The following is a 24,340-nucleotide window of genomic DNA, read 5'->3' as shown; positions in this document are numbered from 1 at the left end:
TGATGGTAAAATAGTGGAAAATCTGAAAAAATAGGTTTTCTTTAGGGACTATTTTGCCATATAATGCACTGCATGTATCCCTCCACCATGAATAAATTTTTAAATCCGAAACCTTTTCTATCATAAAACAGTCTCTCAGTCATCAGGCAGTGAATTCATAACAATTTCATGTAGTAACTTTCTGTGAGGGAGCTTTTAGAGGTGGACGTCTGGTTCCTATCACCACCACTGTGAAAAACTCTGAGTCTCTCCAGAACAAAGCATTTCACACCAAACCACTCTGAATGACACTGGCCATTTAATTATGCAGAAATGTAGAAAAAGTAGAGGAGTTACTCTTTAATACTCCATTCACATCCCGTTGTTTCTTTATTGATGGACCTGCTACAAAGCCGTGGGCACAGGAAGCATTGGGGTCAATGTGGTTTCTAATACGGCACCATAAAGGAAGAAATCACTTGTTGTACAGGCAGAACTTTGAATGATGGCAGCAGTCATTATTTAGTCGTTTGTTTAATTATTTATTTTCATTTTTAACTTATTATTTTATTGCACAATTTCTGTTTATTTGCTGAGTTTAACATATTGGAAAAATATAAAATTTGCCAGAACTTTTCCTTCAGCAAAAATGTGTTTTTCCTCAACATGTTAAATTCAGCAAATAAATAGTAATTGTAAAATGTGTTTATTTACACTTTGAATATCTTAATATTTGCTGCCGTATTTGAGGAAACACTAATCTTTAAAATGCATGTACAGCATATTTATGTTCACATATTTACTAATATAATAGCTCTTTTGAATCAATGATTGCTGTGTTACTCTTCAAGAGAAATAAATGTGAATAAGTTCAGGTTTGAAACAGGAATAGTCTAGTTACATTGGTCATTTGGTCGAAGACAAAGCCAGGAGATTGACAGATAGAAATAATCGCTATTTAGATACTTATTAACAAATGTATGTTGTGTTTTCACAGCCTGCTGGAGGCCAATCCGGAGGTCGCTATGGACTGCATCATGCACATGGCCCAGAACATCACTCCGTCCCAGAGAGCCAAAGTGTCCCACCTGTTGGCCACTATGGACAACAACACCAGCACTAGCTAAACACAGACCACCGGAGATACAGATTAAACACCACGCACAATAAACATGCCAGTCGAGCCTTGAGTGGATGGTGAGGATTCATAAGCAGGCTGTCCACTTTTAGCTGGGTCAGAAGCAGGTAAGACAATATAAGATGGACTATAAAAGAGGACTTTTCTTTTGTCTGTATCTCAGGATCTAAACACGCACACACGAAGATGCCAAGTCACTCCGAGTACATTTCTTTCAGTTCTGTGTTCAGATATTGAGCATTTCACCTTTCATGATATGTTCAATGTGGGGTTTTTGTTTTTTTGGTGGTTATTCCTCTGCACCAATGTCTGAGCACTTGTACGTTTTGTCTTCAAGATGTTAATTTTCATATCCTTCACACTTGTTGCCTTAAAAACAAATCACCGCACAAATAAGTACAACCACTTTATGCTGTAAGCATTGCCTGCATTTCACATTTAAGCCTTGCGTTTTTTGTTATTTCAGTCCATATAATATGTCAAGGTCCAGATCAAAGGATGTCCGACTCCAGTCCTGCAGCACTACTAAACCTGACACAACTAAATCAGCTTATAAGCTCATTTCCAAGCCCTTGATTTACTGTCATTAGTGCAGTTAGACAATAACACTAAGTACTGTCCTTCAGAACTGGAGTCTGACATGCCGAGTCTGGATGGAGCTGCCTTTTTCCGACACATGAATGTACTGTCATGAGTTGAAGACTGAAAACCAAATAGCTTTGATTGGTGTAATTTTAAAGGATTAAGTTAATCTGAAATGCTAATGATGCCAACAGTAAATGAAACTGAACTACTACAAAATAGCATTACCAGACATCAGGCCAATTGTCCTAGTTGTGCTCCATCCACAAATGAGTTCAAAATCCTTTTCAACCGACAAAGAAACTGTAGAACACAACTCTGAGGAAAACCCGAGTCTGTTCTACAGTTTCTCATTAGGCTGAATGAATAACCGACTCTAAATGTAGGTATTGTGATATAAACTGAGTCTGTTCTACAGTTTCTCATTAGGCTGAATGAATAACCGACTCTAAATGTAGGTATTGTGATATAAACTGAGTCTGTTCTACAGTTTCTCATTAGGCTGAATGAATAACCGACTCTAAATGTAGGTATTGTGATATAAACTGAGTCTGTTCTACAGTTTCTCATTAGGCTGAATGAATAACCGACTCTAAATGTAGGTATTGTGATATAAACTGAGTCTGTTCTACAGTTTCTCATTAGGCTGAATGAATAACCGACTCTAAATGTAGGTATTGTGATATAAACTGAGTCTGTTCTACAGTTTCTCATTAGGTTGAATAAATAACTCATTCTAGATATTAATGATACAAACTGCGTTGTGTGCTCCAAGTGAGACTTTTACGAGCGTTCTGTAAAGAACTCATTTGTGGATGAGACAATTAGTGGCTACTAAGTTCAGTTCGTTAGCTGTATTAGCAAATTTGATCACTTTTTATTCTTGTAAGACGTTGACATAGAGTAGGACCAGCATTAGTGTTCTTTCAGGGAAACTGCTCACTTGTATCAGACCTGCCAAATGATTTTATGTATACAGCTTTTATTTAATTACACATCAGTATTATAAACTAACAATAGCCACTGGACCTTTGACAGACTGCCATAGGGTTGTACGTGTGTATGTTTGAGCAGTATAACTTCCTCAGGTTTTGCTTACAAAAACAAAAATAATGCCAGTATATGCTTTTTAGCTTGTGAGTATCCTGGATTAATGCTGGGAGATGTTGTGTTCAGATGAGTAGTGCTTCTTTTTTAATGCTCACAAAATTAGAGTTTACACAGATGGCAGATATCGCAGTAACTAAACATGACTCGATAATAATTTGGGTTGAACAATCAGATCCACTTGTTTAGCTTGCAAGGAAACCGTTTTGGTGCTACAAATAGTTAATAGTGTTTAAAATGTCATTTTTTCAGTTAGCTATGTTAGAACAGCATATTAGAACAGATGTCTCATCATGAAGTGCCTGACTGATTTTTGCTGTAAATGATTAGGATGTTTTAAAAGATCATGGCCACCAGTATGTATGGCTTGAATAAAAATATTTTTGTCAACTCGCACACTCTCACAAGGACACCTGTGGTTATTTCATCCAGTGTTTTTATTGTGTTGGTGTTAGAAATGTACACTCAGTGAGTGCACGTTCCTCGAAATGGGTGGTGCCTCGGGCCCTGAGGTATTTCTGAAAGGTATAGCAGTAGCTGCTGTCGGTTATTGTGGCTGTCTTTGTGATGTAGGTTGACATCAGTGTCGTCAGTACTGTTGCGGGTCTCTGTTCTTAAAAACATCTTTAGGAATCAGTGAAAACACATTAAACTCCGCCAAAGCTCAGAGAACTTGGCAAGCACAAGTTTTTAAAGATTTTGGGGCATTTAGAAACTGGCCTGCCAGTTGCAGTGATTCACGATCAGCACTTTGAAGGAGGATTCAAAGTGGCTGAGATGTAAACAGAGTGATTCAGAGTGTTGGTTGATTGTAGAAACTCAGATTTCTTTACAGTGGTGGTGATAGGAACCAGGGATCGCCATGACTACAACACAAATATAGCTGTTTTATTTACTATCCAAAACCACCAGTGAACCTACACGAGTCTTCTGAGCTTTATCTGGAGTGTTGATGACGGAAAAATAGTGGGGAATCTGAAAATATAAGCTTTCTTTGTGGGCTCACAATGCCCTGCATGTACCTCTTTACCATGAAGGTATTTAAAAATACATTTTAGGCCTCAAAACTGTCATAAAACAGTGTCTCAGTCATCAGGCAGTGAATTCATAACCATTTCATGTAGTACCTTTCTGTGAGAGGGCTTTTAGAGGTGGACGTCCGGTTCCTATCACCACCACTGTGAACAATTCTGACTCTGTAAGTTTCTCTAGAACCACATCAAACCACTCCGAATGACTCTGTTTACATCTTAACTATTTAACAATGCAGAAAATTTGAAAAATCAGTGGAATTCCCCTTTTCCACATAAGAGTTTGCCATGAGTTTTCACTGCTAGCAGTCATTTTGGAAATATTTTGATGTATACATTTTAAAAAAATCATTTGTGCCCCACTCCAACTCTTTTATAAATATAAATAATAAACAATAATTACAAAGTACATTTGCCATCTATCACAATACAACAAAAGACACACAAACTACAGTTACAACATAAACATGCAAACAGTGAAAAATAAGAACAGTCGATCCCTCTTTTAAAACAGCTTGTTTAAAGGCTCAAATCTTTGCGGAACATCTCAAGGTGTCCATGCACCACGTTTTCCCTTTTTTTCCCCACAGTAATTGGCTTGAGTAGGATTTGCTCGCACTACGCAGGGAATTTTGTGAGCTGCCTGTAATACGTACACACTTGCATCATTAATGGGAAAAATACTGTTATTTGCGCAAACAAAAAAAGTGCTGCAAACAAAATGTATTTCAGCAAAAATTGTTCTGATGAGTTCTGTTTGGAGCACCCATATGTACATAGCCATTAGTCCGACTGTTTTCCCTTCTTTTCCAGAATTTTTCCATTTATCTTTTCTTTTTTTTTTCAGTAACAGAAACTGATGGTGGCAGATGTTTCTTTGTGTTTCAGTTTTAAAAATCAGCTTTCCAGAGGCTCCATCTTACTGGCAAAGATGTGTTATCACCATGATGCCTCATCGTAGTAGTGTAGAGTTCATTCAGCTAAAGCCGTCCAGAAAAATACTTTGTCTGTGCTTTTCAGCTGCCTTAATATCTGGCTCACCATACAAGCCACAGTCTTAATTAAACGGAAATAAAAATGAAAAGCCACAGTTGTCTTCATTGCTGGTCCTTTGGAGTAAAGCTTGTTTTGCCTGTTTCCTGTTCAGTAGGTGTTTTAATGCAGGATGATGGGTTTGCTGGTGCCCTGTGCGCTGATGTACTGGTTTGAGAGGCCGTCCAGTGTGCTGTAGGAGGTGTACACGCTGGTCACCTGCAGGTCTGAGTAGGGCAGTCCCGCTGCACTGGACACTGGCGTCAGGTTCACCGCCTCCAGGTCGCAGTCAGACAAACGGAGAGGAGAGTTACTGAACGTTCCTAGAGCATCCAGGTTAAAGCTGTCGTCCTTCATCTCTTCCCACAAGTTTCCTACAGGCAGAAAAGGTGTATTTAAAGATGCTGTAAGTGATTTTCATTTACAATGAATGAATGACCCCCAGAATATATTAAAATATTGTGTTAGATAATATGATAAGAAATAAAATCCAAGAACAAGTAATATTTACAAATTTAATGCCGAAAACTAGATTTAAAATTTATGAAACACAAACCTTGCAAAGCGAAATCCATGATGCTTGGGTCCAGCGTGTCCACCTCCGAGTGGGCATCACTGTGGACGGTGTAGACGTCAGGGGGCTGTTGTTTGGCCGGCGGGTGCTGGTGCAGGGGGCTGCTGTTGGCGAGGTCCGGTACCGTGTGGAGTGGAGGAGTCTGGGCCGGGGCTGGAGACGCTGGGGCCAGTCGGGACTGACTGTGGAGATGCAGCTGGAGCTGCTGGTGAATGGGCAGGCACGGTAGGGACAGCGTCACCACCGGCTGTGGCTGAAGCTGAGGCTGCGCTGGAACGGACAGAGCAGCCCCCGGAGGACAGCTGGGTAAGTGGGTCATTCCGGGGTCCAGCGGTTTTCGCCGACAGCTCTCCGGCCGGTCTGTGATCAGCTTGTCCAGTTCGTCTAAAGAACGTTATGGGGTGAAGTCAGAAAGAAGTTTTTTGTAATGGAGAAAAAAATGTGCTGCCTTTAACTAAGAATTTACTAAGACAACCAAAAAGCCAATTTTTCAACTAAAAGTTGACTCGTCACCTGCTTTGTAGTCAGTAATGCTTTTTACAGTTTAACACAACAATGCCACATATACTTGCAGTTTTAAGTGGCGTATCATATTTGAAGTCGTACTGTGGAAAGTAAACACCATATACCACCATGGAATCATACCATTTTTCACCGTACCACTGAACCATATTTCAAAGTCCAACAATTTCTGTGATTTTGCATTTTGTACGGCATCTGCTTTGCTCTTCACTACCCAGTGCCTTACAAGAATGTAGCACCTGAATAATGTGTTTAGAACAACGCTTAACCTTATACACAGACTAGTTATATGTTTTATTAGCAAAAATATCTAGTTTTTCACTATATTTTGGTTAGTTGTAAAAAATAAACAAAATCATCATCTCTGAAAACCTGTCAGTATGGAGTTGAGACACTGACCTGGATTGGCCATGCTGCGGCGGATGGCCGGCAGATCTTTGCGTTTCCATTTCTGCATCTCCTCCTCCATCTTGTCGATCTTGGCGGGGTTCAGCGCCCACAGGCAGCCCTTCCGTGATGAGCCGCTCATCTTGTTCTCCACTTTTTCAAAGCATTTATTTAGAGACAGATTGTGTCGCACTGAGTTCTTCCAGCCGTCTGGTGCTGTCTGAGAATCACAGTCACACAGAAAAGTACATGTTTGTCAAGTGTTTGTCATCTGATACAAAAATTTTAGATTTTTGACTTTTTTTTGCTAGTTTTTGAAGAATACTGGTCATTTTTAAAGAGGATTTTTCTCTGTTGCGAGACAACACCACCATATAAGAGATAATGCTTGTACAAGCCTTCTTCTGAAAGCCTATAACACAGTGGTTCCTAAAGTCAGTGCTAAATAATCCATGCCCTGCAAATGTTTGTGTTTTCCACACTAGCACATCTGACCCAAAACATATGGAGTAATTATTATTATTGTTAGTTATTATGCGCTCAGTCAGGTGTGCTAGATGAAGGAAAGTCCAAAAAAAACTGCTTTCACCTGCTCTTGAACTTTAAAAGCTTACCTTAAAGTATGGAAAGTGCTCTTTCATGAAGCTGTAGATTTCACTGACTGGGAGGCTGCCTGTCTTACTGTTCTTCAGAGCCATAGCAATCAGGCAACTTGGGAAAATGAAGAGATGGTAGACTTTACATTAGACACTGCTATGTGAAAGATATTCCTAATCTAGATCAGATATGAAATTTTAGGCCTTGTTCTCCTAGAGACAGCCGCTTACCTGTAGGAGTAAATGGGTTTGGGGAAGGATTTGGGTTGCAGGTCTTGGCTGTGTGGAGGGATGCGCTGCTGGGGGAACAGGCCCTGGCTGTTATAACCACCGTACAGTCCTCCAGGGGAACACTAGAGACAGCACAGAGACAGACTGTGTTATAATTTATATTTTCTGTGCTCAGTTTAACTGTTAATTGGTTAATCTACCAGTTCTAACATTAAACCACCCTTTCTCAAAGTATGATGTACAATAGCTCACAAGTGGCAAAACGTAGGGCTTAATAATTAGCATAACTCATAGTTATGATGCAGTACGCCACTATACATAGTTTATCTTCTCAACACCTAATTATCTCTAATGATAATGATCTCCCGAAATTGGTCTACGTTAGTCAAAGAGTAAGAAGGCATTTTACATAGCTTTTAAAAGCACTGATTTTAAGATAAACATGAGCCATTGACTCCAATATTCAGGTGTTCCTGAAGACCTAGAGGCTTGATCAGGTTTATCAGATAGATGAAATAGATGAAATCAAACCCAGCCTTGCTTACATCTCCAGAATCAAGGATGAGAAACCACGCAGAGCCATTTCCCTCAAGGACTGGTCTGGTATCGGTGCGCGTAAACAATTGTTTAATTATCTCAAGTACCTGCTGGTTGGCCTGGGAAAAGGTCAGCACCTGCTGAGAGGAGGCCTGGTAAACGGAGGCAGGACAAGGGAACCCAGGAGAGAACTGAGGCATCTGGGAAACACAACACAGCACTCACATTAGCACAGGTATGAATCTGAACCCCAAAGCACACTGACACTCCAACATTTTGTGCTTAATCTCTATCTGGCATATCTGCAGTATACAGTCATGGATCATGGACAGTAATTCCCAAAAGAACAGAAAACCCACTGACTTGAAAAACACCTATAATAGAAGTCAGTGCGCAGTTGTCGGTGAGTTCCAGGTTTATGTTCGTTTCCGTAAAAGGAAATCGTCCATATTATTGTCCGAGATGATCAACAGTTGGATACTGATGCACAGATAGAGATTAGATTGAAAAATGCTAGAGTGTTCCTTTAAAAGCATGTTCGATATCCGTCAGGTCGCTGGGTGTTACTTACGCTGTTCATTCCCAGCGGGCTGTGCTGCATGTTGCTCTGCAGATGGATCATGGAAGCTGCTCCTCCTGCTACCGTCATATTATTCATCTGGGCTGTAGGTTTTTAATCAGAATTTAAAATCATGATATTATATTCTGTATTATTTTATCCTAAAATAACTTTCTGATCTGAAAATAAGTCTCATATATATATATATATATATATATATATATATATATATATATATATATATATATAGTATTATTTATAATGGTGTTAACTTTAGAATTACACTTTAAAACTATGTTGATTTATCAATACACATTAAATCACCTGTAAAAAAATATTGGAGATAAATATTCTATATTCTAAACAACGGCTCTGAAGGAGTGATTCCTCTCTTAGTGTTTCCTCTGACCTGTCTGCTGCTCCAGCAGGCTGTTCTGAGCGGAGACGTTGAAGTCGGGTCGTCCCGGGCCGAGCTGCTGTAGCCGGGGAACGTCCACTGAAGTCAGCCAGGACAGAGACTGGAGGTCACTGGGGAGCTCATCTTTATTCAGCTGGGAGGGGTCTGTGGTCAACAGCCTTCGGAGACAGAACACAGCGCCGCTTAGACCAACTGACACTTTCAAATCAGCCGGGATTAAAACAGCTGCTGGTAGAAAAGGCCTGTTATCAGATGTAAATTAGCCAGTCAGCTAACTCTTTTGTCTCTTCAGAGTAATGTTCCCCGACAAAATAAACATAAACTAAAAGCTTTCATCATGAAATTGACGTTATTTGAAATGTTTAGTAATATCACCCTTATTAAACAACTGGAAGAATACCTCCATTGTGGCAGAGAACATCAAAACAGAGCTCTTTCCATCAGTCCTACACTGTGTAATTAAAAAAATAAAGTAATATGGAATGAGGGAAGTAATGCACTTCAGAGAGGAGAAGAGTGGAGAGAGAGAATAAAGAGAGGAGAGGCTCTTGAATCCTCTCCAGACGTCCCTGCACTCACTCACCATTCAGCCCAATAATTGGGGTCGCTATGACAACCCTCACTTTTTCGGTTATTTTGTGGGTCGGGGGACACTGTGGTACCCCTCCACCCCCCCACACTCAAAATCTCTAACTGCAGTCAGGTGACCACGGCCTGCCTCTCCGCGATTGGCTGAATCGTATGTAAACAACGCGTGAGATCATTTGAAACATGGTTATGGGGCACACGTTGTCTGCAACAGTTGGTCCAGCCCTATTGAAAAATGATCACCTATTGTGTCCCAAACGACAAATCTGCAGCCCGGCACGTGGCACCATTGTTTTCCCCCCCGCCCCTCCTCCCCTCCTCCAGACCCTTCCTTGATTGTCTCTACCGTTTTTTTTTTTAACCAACCCCTTGCATTAATCTGCTGGAATGACAGGCCTCACACAACTCGGACAAATAGGATGCCATCTGTTTCCCTGTCCCTTTCCACCCGAACCCTGCCTTCTGCCCCCTCCCCCTGCACACAGGGCAGTAGACAGTGCCTGAGGGGGTAGTTTAGGGGGGGTAGTAGAAGGAGCACTCTCAGTCTGTCACCTGAATAAATTACATCATTGGAGAGGGGAGACCGGGGACACGGCCTTGGGCTCCACACTTTAGCCAAAAAAGGGTTCTGTATAGTACCAAAGGTTCTGACTTAGCAACAACAAAGGCTTTTTGGTGCTTTATAGAACTACACTCTTAAAAAGATGGTGATTCAAGGGTTCTTTAGTAAAGGAAATGGTTCTATATAGAACGAGGAAACCTCAAAGAACCCTTTGCATGATTGGGTTCTTTGCATTATGAAATTGTTGCTCAGATTGATGGAAAGCACCCAAAGTGTTCTTCTATTATTACAATGTCAAACTTGTAACAACAGAAGAACCCTTTTGGGGTGCTACATAGAACCATTTTCAAAAAGGCTCTATATAGAACCATTTATAGCACATGCATGCACATTTTCCATCAATTTCCAAGAACCTTTTTATGATGCAAAGAACCCTTTCATCATGCAAAGGGTTCTTTCAGTATTCATAGTTCTACATAGAACCATTTTCTTTACTAAATAACCCTTGAAGCACCGTCTTTTTTAAGAGTGTATCTATAACCTCTATATAGCACCACTATATAAAAATAGGTTATTGATCATGGACATTATACTCAATAATCATAATAATAGTAGATCAATTTACTGTTACATGTAATTTAGTAAATATTTTGGAGTATTTTCAAATGATACTCAAGTAAAATAGTAGAGGAAACTACTTTTTCATTCTGTTAACCTTTTTGTCACATGCAGACATAATTTTTCATGTTTAATTTCATTATATTACATTTGTACTGACATCTGTGCTGCTGTGCTATTGGTCACACTGTTAATCAAACTTCAGTTCCTATTCTAGATGCTGGATAACCTAATGTTCTTTAAGTTGCACAGTACTTAAGTAGTTTTTTAAGCTGCAACTTTTGTACTTCTATCTACGATACTTTTACTTTCATCACAGTCATTATTTCACTGAAGTAACAATACTTCTGCTGGAATATGAGTTTTGTCACCTCTGAATAATAAAAAAATAATAGTTAAAATAAAATACATTGAGCTCAGAATTAAGCTGTCATGGTTCTGCATGCAACTATTGCCTTTACTAAAGAACCCTTGAAGAACATGCGCTCGCTCAAGTGAAACTTTACACCGCCCAGGCAACTTATCCTTTATTCCTCTGAGCTTTGAAGTAGGATTTCCTGCCCTGAACCGCAAAAAGAAGACACCTTGCAACCGCACTTACACGCGTAGTTTAACAGCTGTTTCCACCCTGTAAGTGTCATTACACAAAAGCCTCCCAGCTGAATGACACCTGGCGAACGCCTCGGGAACGTTGTACCGTTCGTACGACTGTAACAGATTTCTAACAGATTGTCATCGCAGTCGTTAGTCCTCATTAGGACCAACTCTTGTTTGTGAAAAATATGATGAAAAATTTATAATAAAATGTTTGTCCAAATGTTACATATTGGTAAAATTGTAATAACGTCAGTAATTCAAGCCTAAAAGAAATTTTATCAGTGTTGCTGAACAAACTGTTAAGTCAAATTCCAGACAAATGCATAGCTATAAATATATTAAATTAATTAAAACTAAAATTGAAACTAAAGCCTAAAGCCCGAAACAGAACGGGTAGGTTTGATTCTCCCATTAAAACTCAGTTGCCTGCTATACATGTAAACCCGCTCTGTCCAGTGAAGACATCCATAAAGCGTTCTGGTCTTTAACGTACTAAATGCTTGGCACCAATCCTCAAAATACCATGTGGATCCAGCAGATGTTCTGGGGCTGATTCTGGCACGAAAACGACAGCCAATCTGATGTTACACCACAGTCACACTTGTTGCTGCGACCTGCTGTTCACAGTGAGCGACAGCAAAAACTGTAACCCTGACGATCCAGATTTTTAACCTGTAATGAAATCTTAATTCGCCTCGTCCCAAAACCCAGCAACAATGCGCTACATTCGCCTGCGTTCTGCCACACCCGGATCAAACGGTTCCGTTCATGGTCCAGTTTCTGATGATGCACAAATATAATGAGGATAATGAATATAGTGATTTATAAAACACTCTTCATTGTGCTGTACTAATTGTGGAGGTCCGGAGGGTCGAGGATGTCTTTTGTGATTCTTAAATAATTCATAACAATAACACGAATTTGGGATAATCAAGGATGGGCACTGGGGGGGGTGGGGGGGCCACATCCTGGTACTTATTTGCATTTCTGACGTCTCATTGTAAACCCAGCTGCGTATTGTAAGATTTGTTCACGGTAATTAGAGTGAAGTTGGATGGAAGGAGAGAGAGAGAATGGAAGGAGAGAGAGAGAAAAAATGATTTGCTCAGTGTTGCAAACCGTTAAGTATCCACGGAAAAAGTGTGTGTGGGGGGGGGTGGGGGGTTGGAGAGGATGGATGGAGGGAGATTCTCAGTTTGCCCCCCTCCTCCTCTCTCCTCTCTCCTGACAGAGAGGGGCTGCGCGCCCCCAGCAGGCGCGTAAACAGAGCTGATGCTTTCTGACAGCTCCATTCAGAGCCAAACACGGCGCATTCTCCCACTCCTTAATGTCTGCACAAAACACTCTGCCTCTCACATGAACAGTCGTTTACAGTCGACGTCCTAAAACGTAAATATAACTTCTTAAAGATAAAAAAACTCAAATAATTTGTTTTTTAATCTGTTTTTAATCCATAAAACTTGCAAAAGCTGTTTAAAATACACTTAAAATGGGTCAGTGTTAATATGATGATGTGCTCTTCTAAATGCTGTCATTCTGTGCTACAGACTTAAAAGTGATGGTTCTTCTAGGGTTCACTTACACTTTGCATGATTAAAGGGTTCTTTGCATCATGAAAGGGTTCCTTAGAATGTGCTGTAGATGGTTCTGTATAGAACCTTTTTAAAAATGGTTCTATGTAGCACCAAAAAGTGTTCTTCTATTGTTATAATGTCAAGCTTTTAACAATAGATTAACCCTTTTTTGGTGCCATATAGAACCATTTTCAAAAAGGTTCTATATAGAACCACCTAGAACAAATTCTCTATGAATCTGAGAAACACTTTTATAATGAAAAGAACTCTTTAATCATGCAAAGCGTTCTTTGAATGTTGAGTGAAGAACAATCTCTTAAGTGTGTAGGTCTCCCAAAACCACCTTCGCACATTATTTTTAAATAGTACAGTGAGAATTCACACTGAAAACCCCTCCACCAGTTTAGATAATCTAGACTCTGATCTGTGCAACAGTAAAAAAAAGAAATCAGCCTCTCAAACCCACCAGTTTATACGTTAAAACATTTTGAAAAGCCCAAAAATTAAGGAAAAAATGTAAGCAAGCATATGCAGCGAATTATCCCCTCATCAGTTTACAGAAGACGAAACAAAAAAGAATGAATAAATAAATTAATAAGTCAATAAATAACTAAAGGAAATGTAAATGCGGTAGTACAGTGAACTGTACCTGTAGTCCTGAGCTGAGTTTTCCATCAGTCCTGCCATCCTGTGTGGAAAAGCCCCTTCTATCATTTCCTACAGGAGAAATACACAAACCTCAGACTTTAATACGACATTCATCCTCATTACAAACACACAGACCTCTTTTTTAAGGAGCTGTGCTACACATACTCAAACTGTAGTGTGCTGTAATCTGAGTATGTGACAAAACAACTGGAAAAGGTATTACATTAATTTATTAAACCCCATTTTAAAGTCTGAACAGCTCATTCTCTTCATAATGATAGTCTATTAGGAAACTGCAGCCAACGAAGTGCAGAGAACTAATATCCTGAATGTATAGAGGAGAAATGCTTCTCAGAGCTGACTGTCTGGTTCTGTTCATAATGGAAAATACTGACAAAGTTATTTGTCAGTTATTTGACACATTGTTTAGTGAATAAAGGAAGTTTGAGACATTGAGAGGCTCTATGTTATTAACACATTCACACCCGACAGCTACACTTGCTTAAAGGTTGTTTTACATGCACTTGACTCAGTTGTGTACACAGGCTCCACATGAATACGTTACATCAGCGTAATCACTTTGTGTAAGTACTTAACTGACTTAAGTTAATGTAACATTTAATTTGCACAGAATATCACTATATTTAGTATAATAAGGAAAAATGCTACAGATTTTGTTCAGGTTGGTGATGAAATTCTATAATGTTACATCTCGAATGAGCATCTAATAATAACCATTTAATTTCATTCGCTTTTACTCACAACCAGGTTCAGATTTTCTGTTGTTTTGTTAAATCAGTAATGTTAATGTTGGTCCTCTGTGATCAGCAGGCTAAGGCTGTGTCCTAATCCACATACTACCGCATTACATTGTGTGTCAAAACTAATACACCATCATAATAAGTCCATTCATTGGTGTAATATACATACACACTTAAAGAAGACGGTTCTGTTAAAAAATGGGTTCTTCAGTAAAGAGAATGGTTCTATTCAGATACATGACTGCTATACAGAATCATTCCGTGCTTAAATGGCTCTTTGCATGGTGAAACGGTTCTGTGTAACCTAGCACCAAAAAGGGTTCTGCTGTTGTGATGACGTCAAGATTGTATGCAACAGCAGAACCCTTTTTTCAAAAAGGATCCTATATAGAACCACATACAACACATTCTCAATGCTCAATCACTGTAAAGAACCATTTCACCATGCAAAGAACCATTTAAGCATGAAATTGTTATCTAGAACTCAATCATTCTCTTTACAAAAGAACCCTTGAAGAAGCATTTTAAGGGTTTATCAGACCAGTGCGGTTGTGGACGCAGCCTAAATGTGAGCGTGATAAACTCAGGCTCTGTTTGAAAAACTCAGGTTGTGTCCAAATTAAATTAGACCGGGTTACGCAGTACAGTGGCCGAGTAACAGAGGAGCATCGTCTCCATATATGAACCCGGCTCGGTCTCGCCGTGCCCGTGTGGGATGAAGGCAGGTGGATGTGGCTGAGCTTTAGCACAGCGAGCTAAGCTAACCCGAACCCGAACCAGAACCGGACGTAACCCGGGCTAAACGGGTCCGCTGACCCGCGTCTTCCTCAGTATCCCCTCAGTAAAGCTCGTACTCGGTATAAAAAGCCCCCTGTGTGTCTCTCTTACCCGCTCTGGCTCCGCCGCTGCTCTCCGTTTCGCTCCGCCGCTGCTCTCCGGTCGGTCTCGAGGCGCTCGAGCTCCAAAAAACCGTTTTTTAAATTTCCCTCCCCGCGCAGCTCCGCGCGTGCGCACTGAGAGGAGGAGGGCGCGAGCTCTGACAGCTGCAGAGAGCGCGCGGCTCTGACTGACTGTACAGAGACTTAAATCAGAAAATAAATAATAAAAATAATAACAAAAATCTTAAAATGCTGCTCTGTCTGTACAGAGAGCAGCGAGAGACTTTTACTGTAGATAAACAACAAAAAATAAGATAAACCTTAAAACTGGAGCGCTGACTGTACAGAGATTTATAACAAAATAAAAATAAAAATGATTAAAATATTTAAAAGCAGATAAAAGTATCAGACTGTGGGAAACAGTGCAAATAATAAAAAAATCAAAATAAAATCACAGTTTAAAAAAAATACAAAAAACAAGCAGGACCTTTACAACATTTACAGCATTTTCAGCGCTAGATTTCTCTAAAAAATAAATAAAAGTAAAAAAGATCAATAAAAAATAATAAAATATCAAATAAGTAAATTTTTCACACTTTAAAAAACGTCTGTTCTTTCTGTAGATTTTTTACAAAAAAATGTAAACTCAGTTTTTTAAAAATTAATCAAAAATAAAAATATGCGCTTTTAAAAGATTAAACTTCCATAAAAACACTAAAACTTTGTAAAATGAAATAAAAAAATCACAGCAGTCTCTCTGTTCACTCTGTTCACTCCTCTCCAGAGAAGCTGCTGTGCGGTCAGTTTCACTCGCGCGCACCTGCAGCCCTGAGCAACCAAAAACTGACCAAAAACAACACTGAGTGTGTCAGAGCGCTAAACACACACACACACACACACGCGCGCGCGCGCGCGCACACACAAACACACTCACACACACGCACACGCACACCCACACACAGACACACACGCACACACATGCACACGCACACACACGCACACACCTCCCTCCTCGCGCCGTTGCTGCGCGCGCGGCTGCTGCAGCGGGAAAAAGAGGCGCGAGCGGCGCGGGGCTGCGGGAGCGGAGAGCCGCGTGAGGAGGTGTAGAGAGACAGGAGAGAGGAGAGAGAGGTTCAGTGAGTCAGCGGGAAAACACCACACTCTTATTCTGGAGAGTGACTGTAGATGATGCGCACGTGCGTGATGATGGGTTGATAAGTAATAAATAATAAAGATTGATCAGTTACTGCTTTACTGCATCCCTCCTGAACACGGACCCGGCTGGAGTCCGCCTTCTGTCCGAACCTACCGCTCCACCTTAAATGGCGCAGCACTTACACTCTGGCTCTGCATCACCATTTAAGGTGGACCGTTTAAGGTGGTTCCACCGTTTAAGGTGGGACGGCAGGTTCTGACTCAGACTAAGTTCGGGGCTAAACTAAGTCCAGCCTGGTCAAACCCGGTGTTTATCGGACCGCTGTGCGTGTTTTTCTCTCATTGCGATTTTAAACGTTTTTAATCCTGAGGGAAGCGCGCGACGTTAATTGACTCGAGCCACATGGGACATTACAGATGGTGGAGCTCCGAACTCACAATGGACACAATCAATGCACGAGCTGCAACGGACAAAAAGAGACACCCTCCCGGGCTCCTCCGCAGGGCCCTAACGCCTGCTTCCCCCACAGCCTCAGCCTGTGCAGCGTTTACTAACACTGTGTTTACAGCACACTGTAAGTATGTGGCGTCTTAACGTAAAGGGGAATTCCACCAAATTTTCTAATTTTCTGCATTAAATGGTTAAGATGTAATCAAATGTACACTTAAATAAAAATGATATATTTAACGTAAATCCACACACCCGTTCACCATATATCTTAATAAAATCAATAAACATAAAAAATTAAAAAATGATAATTATATGATAACAGTAAAAAGAAACACACACAATCCCCTGCTACAATCTTAAAATATAAAAAAATCATTAAAAGTGCACCTGCTGTTTGAAATAGTGTCTATCACACCTGATTCCACTCATCAGCTCATTCTCAAACCCCTCAGATAAGAGGGACTGTGTAGGAGCTGTGAGCTAAAAGGCCTGCGGAGGGTTAATACAGAGCATGATTGGTAAACAGTGCTGTTCTGTAGATCGGAGAGTAGTTCTGTTTACATGCACGACAGCCTGATCTGACTAAACTACAATATGAAGTGCTTTCCTTGTTTTCATGATGGTCCTACACAGTTATTAGTCTCCCTCCTGTTTAAAACATGTGGACAGGCTTTCTGAAGCTGACTACACGCTATCACTGCTGTAGGAATGTGATTATAGAGAAATACTCTGGAATATGGCTTTCTTTTTGTCTCTACCTCAGAAATGTCTTGGAGGGCCAAAATGCTGTGTTTGTGGACAAATGGACAAATCAGTATACAAATAAAAAGATAAGTGAGACAAATTGGGCTCTTTAAAAATACTTTTACATTATTTATAATGTTTTGTGAATAAAAGTACTACAGAAATAAAATCTTAAAAAAAAAAAAAAGAATTTTAATATGCCAACGTTGTATGAAATTGTTTTTGTACTCTCCTTGGGCGAAGAGGTGGGGGGACTATGGTCACTTTCTGGCCAAATCAAATGGCATGATGTTGCAAAAGCTCAATAAGACCCAAAATCTACCCTGAATTACCTAGACATTATCAGCTTTGACCACATTTTGATCACACTTAGCTTAATTGATATACTATGTGTCCAAAAGTATCCAAATAGCCCTTCTAATCAGAAGATTCAGTTACTTTAAAGGGCCCATATCACAGGGAACTGAATTTTCTCTTTTTTTGAAATAAAACATTTGGATATAGATTTGATTTACATACTGTACAGTCCATATAATTCATTTAAATTCATTTCAAATTCACTGTTTTTGTGATGTCACAAAAAACTATACATTTACATTTATCTAACTATTCAGCCTCTAGCAATTTAGCTCCACCCATTCACACTGAACTAAGGAGGTTTTAGCCTGGACTGCATTTTGAATACAGCACAATCAAAAGAGAGCTCATTTACATATATTACTCTTAAAGGTACAGTAACAAAAACAGCCTGTTTAATTGTAAAGAATAAAAAGAAGGTGGAATGGATGTAAAATGGCTGGTATGTAAATCCACACAGATGTCTCAGAGAATCTCAGGAGAAAAAAAAATTGCAAGAAGCGTGTAGGATATGGGCCCTTTAAGGCTCACCCACTGCTGACACAGCTTGTATAATCTCCATAGAAAAGCATTAATAGAATGGGACGCTGGAGCAGCCACACATGAGCCTAAGGTAAACCTGCTCAATGCCATGCGTGGGCTAGAGGGGTATAAAGCCCCCCAGTATTGGGCAGTGGAGCAGTGGAACTGTGTTCTCTGGAGTGATGGAGCTCCATCCAGTACCTTTGGGATGAGTTGGAGATCCAGAACTGACCATCCAACATCAGTACCTGACCTCACCAGAACAGTAGAGGCTGTTACTGCAGCAAAGGGGGACAAACTCACTATTAACACCCCTCATTTCAGAAGGAACTGGACACACAGTGTATTTTGCACTAGCAGCTGTAGTTTGATTAATACTGAACCATATGTGGGCATGTTAATGTAGTTACGGGTGTGGGCTGTGAGGCTGGAGTGGTCTACTAGTGCCTGTCTAAGCGTTAATCCCCTCCTTGTGTTATTGTTTACCGTGCATTCAGAGGAGCCGTCCTCATTCAGGGCTCCCTGTAGCTTAAGAAAGCTCTTCAATGGCCTTGTCCTCCACATAATCCCAAATAATTACCTATAATCACAAAATCACAGTGCTCTTGTTTTCACTCCCAGGCCCAAACACAAGCACAGGCAGAAAGAGGTCATCTCCCTCCATCTTTCCCTTCGCTGGACGAAGGATCGGTGTTGCCCAGGCTAGAGCATGACCCGCAGTGACCTCCTGCCCACAGGAAGGAAGCGGTGGCCACCCGGGCCAAGCAGGGATGGCAGAGAAGCAAAACAGAGCTGACGCTTTGAATTGTTTTCTGTGTAAATGTGGCTCAGTGGGTTAGAGGACCCAGACTGATTGCCTGGCAGACCGTGGAGAGGTGAAAAGGTCAGTGACGGGCCGGCTGGTCTCTGAGTGCCAGTATAGTAGTGAATAACTGGGCCTGTTTCCACTGGACGAAAATCAGGATTACGGTCGTGTAGTGATGATTTAGTAAATGATTTAAATCTTATTGGCTGACATGGATCTCCTGGAAACCAACCACGATCTGATCGTGCACAGATGTGCAGTTGAGTAATCCCTTAAATGGCCAGGAGTCACTAGCTGGTCCAATCTTCATGGGGTGTCCACCGTTTTTTCTAAATTTCCACTTAAGATGTAAACGAAAGTCATTTAGTGTGGTTTGGTGTGAAATGCCCTGTTCTAGAGAAACTTACTAAAGTTATTACATGAAATGGTTATGAATTCACTGCCTGATGCCTGAGATAGTTTTACGACGGTTTTGAGAAGGTTTTGGTGGAGGGGTACATGCAGGGAGTTGTGAGGCAAAAAAGTCCCCAAAGAAAACGTATTATTTCAGAGTCTCCACTATTTTACCATCATCAACATTCTATATATAAACTCAGAAGACACATGTAGGTTCACTGGTGCTTTTGGATAGACTTTGTTTATATTTCAATAATTGAATTATGAAGAAATTGACTGGTGGAATTTTCCTTTAGGAGTAGCCCAGTTTACACTGTTTTCTAAGTATTTACTGAATAATAAAGACTGGAGATTTAAGGGGTTGACCATTAGAAGACTAGCACTATTATTTTCATTTTGGTATTTTATTTAAATATAATTACATAATTGCATAATTAATTATACATTCCACAAAATGTGTACAAACAGGTTGGAGTCTGCACTTCTGATTTTTTTGTTTTGATGTTCAAAATGACCAAAATGTGTCTAATTAAACATAATGATAAAAAAATCTCCTACTTATAAACACAAATGTTGAAAGTTCCAAATCTGCACTTTCCACACATTTTCTCCACTGGTTTCAATAAACTAGTAGTCAGTAAACATGTATATAATATTACCATATGATCATCAGCGATAACAGCATCTTATAAGGCAGGGGTGCCCAAACTTTTGGTCTTGGCGGGTTAAAGTATACTATTTGTTGGGAGAAGAGTGCCAAAATGACAAAACTGTAATTTTTATGTCTAAAAATGGAATTTTACAAGAAAATAAAATAAAAACACCAATTAACATATTTATTCACCATGTTTAGAAGAATATATGTTTAATTTTGCTTATATTTTGCACCAACATATCTGCATATCTGGCAATATCACAGTATCAGTTTCACAGTATCAGTTAACACCTCAGTGTTCTTGCATTTTAATAATTAGGAAAAATGTAAAACTTTAAAAGTCTTTAAAACACCAAACACTTAAAATGCGTTTTTGTTAAAATATTTTACCCTTTTTTAATATCAGTTGCTGTAATTTCCGATAATCCTGTGCAGCACAGCTCAAAATAGACCTCACAGTAATTTGCTGTGTAATTTATCTTTACTTATATTGTTAAAATACAGTGTTAAATGTTGTGAAATCGGGGGGAGTTGTGATTGTGGTGGTGAGGAGGGGGCAAATCAAACGTCCTTTGCATCCTGACTTTGGCCCATGGGCCTCTTTTTTTTGGGCTTTACCTAAGAACCTAAGATGTACAGTGTTCATATAGGACTATCTCAGCTTGGTTTGGTCAGTGTATATTCACAAGTTGTTCACATTGCAGCAGCCATGAACTGAACAAGAATGAAATCCTCATTACATCAGCAGTGAGTGGATGAGTGAATAAAGTCTCTTGTGCTTTCCTCCTCTTGCAGGGTCTTTAGATTCACTTTCTGTGATCCCTTTAGAGACATCACACCAAGAGGTCATCAGTAGGGTCACCCCCTGACCGCACTCATGACCTTTGGTCACGTCCACAGGTCACAGTGAACGTCACACTCTGCCAGCGAGGGTCTGTCACCAGTTCCGTCGTCCATTCAACACAGCCTGCCGTGTGTCTTTGGTCCATGTCAGAGCTGTTCACCTTTGATTTCTTTGAAGATGACACAACACACACACATACACTTATGTTCAAGAGTGTGTTTTCAAAGAGACTCAAACACTCTTAGAGAGAATTAGCATCAGAAATCTCCTCCAGACGTTTAAAAAACAAATATTAGCTATTTGAAGCAGACTAAATGATTGGTCTTCCTTGGTCTTATGTATCTGTGCTAGTTAAATACCACTGTTTACTCATTTACTTTTCAGCCAATTTGGGAGATATTTCTGAAGAGATTAGCTATAAAATAATCCACTTGCACAAGGAAGGAGAAAGTCAAAAGAAAGTAAGTGAAAAATCAGGAGTTTCCAAAACTGAAAAAATGATTGAAAACTACAGAGAAAATGTGCCTCCTAACAACCACCTGGAAGACATGGTAGACACCAAAACTGCCCCCATCAGATAAACAGCACTTAAAGCTTTCATCTCTGAGAGAGAGGAGAAAATCAAGCTGCTTCAGATCTGAAAACATCCACAGGTGTTTCTGTCCATCCTTCCACTGTGAGAAGACGACTCAACAAAGAAGCTGAACAATGGACTGACCACCCCAGAGTCCAGACCTCAACACCACTGAATGTGTTTGATTACTTCAGAAAATGATCAACTAGCTTCTAGGACTGAACTGTGGAGGTGTGAAGCTTCTTTTAAATAGATTTTTTTCTGTTTTATATGAGTCTAAAAATTAAAACTCATGAAAATAACAATGTCCCTTTTGACTGGACATTATATAAATGAACGGTGGTCTGATTTTGGACAGTACTGTACGTTGTGTAGTTATGAGGGTGAGAAACTGAGGTGTGGGCCCTAAAGGGTTTTTTTTACCTGCATTTACAACATAGTTATGAAGAAAACAGCAGCGCAGGTTTGTTTTATGGGAATAAGTGTAGCACCTTCTCACGAGAAAGAACGGCGATAAAAAACAGCCAAACACAGCAGAGATTTGAGACAAGGAGCAGATCTGAAAATGTAAGAGAGAGCGAGAGGGAGAGGTGGTTGGATGTTTCGGTGGGAACGCCGCAAAGCCCGTGTTATAATACGCCCTTATTCTCTCTTTGGAATCTCTAATGAGAGAATCAAGTGCTGTGACTCATGTGTAATGGGATTTGCCGAGTCTCGTGCGGTACCGGGGCCCAGCGGGCGGCACAAAGCCTGTTAAGGTTGGACAAGCATTACAGGCCCGGGGGGGTGGGGCGGGAGCGGTGTAAGAGGTGTGAGGTAGCCCTGACAACGCAGTTTGGCAGTGGGACAACTGTGAATGAGGAAAGCTGTCGAGGATCTCACTGAAGAAGAAGAAGAAGACTCATCTGTATGCATGATAACTGTACTTCAGGAGATGATGTTTTCATGATGGGGAGGAATATTACTGTCCAATAATCAGGATAGAAGGAATAAAGGCTAATATGGTTCAGTACTGTATAGTGGTATTTATTCTTTGGTCAAAATGGCCATTAAGAACAAAAATAGTACATAACATTTATTTAACAGAAAATTACTCAGACGTCTGACCGATTATATTATTATTATTAAGTGCTGTCAAATCAATTCTGGTTCTTGACAACCATGTGGATAGTGTTTCTTCAGAATATTTTCTGTGTTGGTCTTCAGGCTTCTGAATGGCTGGTTCATGATTCCTCTGATTGTCTCCATTTATCTTGTACCCGGTCGTCCTCTTTTTTTCTCTTATCTTCAGTTCTTCAAAGCATAACGATTTTTTCCCAATTATTTTGTTCTCAGAATGTGTCCAAAAAAAGGTAATAAATACGTTTGGTTATCCAGAGTACTCTAAAATGTGAGATTTTTCCTGTTTCACTTGTTAATTGTCCAATCTGTGTATGTGAAGTTACATGCTAGCTAGCTGTTGTAATTATATACCAGTTATATTTTGATTGCTGCTTGAAAATTCGCTGCACAACTTGTTGACTTTTTTCATTTATTTAGTTGTTATATATTCATAGGCTAATCGTTCATTTAATTTCAACATCTGCTGTGGGCGGTCCCCAATCCTTTAGCTGCCTCAGGGCTTACGGCCTGGGGTTAAGGCCCCTGGCAGTCAGAGGCCCCTGGGCACTGGTCATTAATCCATCCCTGGGTTTCATGCATGTGTATGATGATTTAGGCATGGTGCTAACTAGCATAACCCCCCATTACATACATTAGGTGCATTAGGCCTGTAACTTTATTGCAAAATTGTAGCTGCAAACTATGGACACCAAACATATCTTGGGTGATCGACAAAGTTTAAGGAAAAGTTGTCAAACGTGTCCAAAAATGCCTATCAAATAACAGAGCATCTGATGAGTAAGAGTAAACCATAAACCCGCAGACGATTTCAGTCATGCTAATGATTGATACAATCCGTTATAGAGTACAGTCTTTGTGTGATATGTTTATTAGCGCCCTACCAAGTTCATTTGATGGGAGATTCAATATCCACTCTGGACTCAGGTCAAGATTTCAGTGTGGAAGTGTATAACAACATAGGCTAGTGCATAACATCATAGGTTAGCCTCAGTGAGCTAATTAGCCATGTAAACGTTATAATGCAAAATGTACTGATGTGATATACGTGACTTGAGCATAACAAGCATAAATTCTGTGCATCACTTCTTTGTCTGGCTGTAAGCTTTGTTTTAAAATTGGTGAAGTTATCTTATGTTTTGTTGTTGTTAACTGTGCCTTTAGGTTGCTAACTAGCAGAAAAATGAAGTCATATCAGCTGTCATGTATAACAGTAGTAGTACAAGTAAGAGTAGTTTGTAACTTAACACCCAGGCTGAACACAGGAAATCAAATGGTATGGTTTTGAAATATTAGACACTTAAGTAGTTTAGCTGCTACAGCTTATAAATAGCTTGTCTGCCATTTTTTTCAGGTTTGAAAAGCATCTGATTTCTGGTCAAGTTTTCCTGCTGAAGTTGACACTTATGGTCACAATCCCCTGTTAATCTGTCTCATCCAATAAACTTCATTAAAGCTTAAAAACTAATAGAACAGCTCTTAAGCTGGCAAAGCCAAGTGGCCAAGGGTGTGTTAAAGCCTATTTTGAAACAGGCTGTCTGTGTTGAGACTGGACACTAGGCCTCTCTCTGAAATTTCTACAGTGTTTGCCTCCCTCCAAGCATGCAAGCCAGTAGCTGCAAATAGAGAAATTCAATATTTTTTATTCCAAATGCAAGAAAAGAGACACCAGGCAACTGCGCCTTGGTGTTAGCACACTTGAGGTTGGCATACTTGATGTTAGCACACGCGATTCATTGGCCTCTGAGAGGGTGGTGGTGCGGAGGAGTGGCGTTTGTCATGGTGACAGCTTGATTCAC

The 24,340-nt window shown here is 40.1% G+C and overlaps 2 protein-coding genes and 1 long non-coding RNA gene across 3 annotated transcripts in view; 2 read left to right on the top strand and 1 right to left on the bottom strand.

Annotated features, from left to right (window-relative positions):
* acacb (acetyl-CoA carboxylase beta) overlaps positions 1 to 2,139 on the top strand; it is a 53,168-nt gene extending 51,029 nt beyond the window's left edge. Inside the window, 1 exon segment of the mRNA XM_036598354.1 lies at positions 977 to 2,139. Within this exon segment, the coding sequence (XP_036454247.1) occupies positions 977 to 1,106 (130 nt within the window). The 3' untranslated portion in view covers positions 1,107 to 2,139.
* Positions 2,140 to 4,972: 2,833 nt separating this feature from the next.
* foxn4 (forkhead box N4) lies at positions 4,973 to 13,346 on the bottom strand. Its single transcript, XM_036598353.1, is given in 9 exon segments — positions 4,973 to 5,243; positions 5,426 to 5,827; positions 6,365 to 6,572; positions 6,967 to 7,063; positions 7,180 to 7,301; positions 7,824 to 7,907; positions 8,231 to 8,379; positions 8,685 to 8,851; positions 13,282 to 13,346. Coding segments are annotated over 9 exon segments (1,545 nt in total). The 3' UTR covers positions 4,973 to 4,992.
* On the top strand, positions 6,556 to 9,026 carry LOC118827131. The gene is made up of 2 exons (XR_005008844.1): positions 6,556 to 8,381; positions 8,704 to 9,026. It is a non-coding gene; the product is annotated as an uncharacterized LOC118827131 (long non-coding RNA).
* Positions 13,347 to 24,340: the final 10,994 nt, after the last annotated feature.

This window comes from Colossoma macropomum, unplaced genomic scaffold (genome assembly GCF_904425465.1).
Source record: "Colossoma macropomum unplaced genomic scaffold, Colossoma_macropomum, whole genome shotgun sequence".
NCBI lineage: Eukaryota > Metazoa > Chordata > Actinopteri > Characiformes > Serrasalmidae > Colossoma > Colossoma macropomum.
This window is presented reverse-complemented; position numbering and strand designations above follow the sequence as displayed.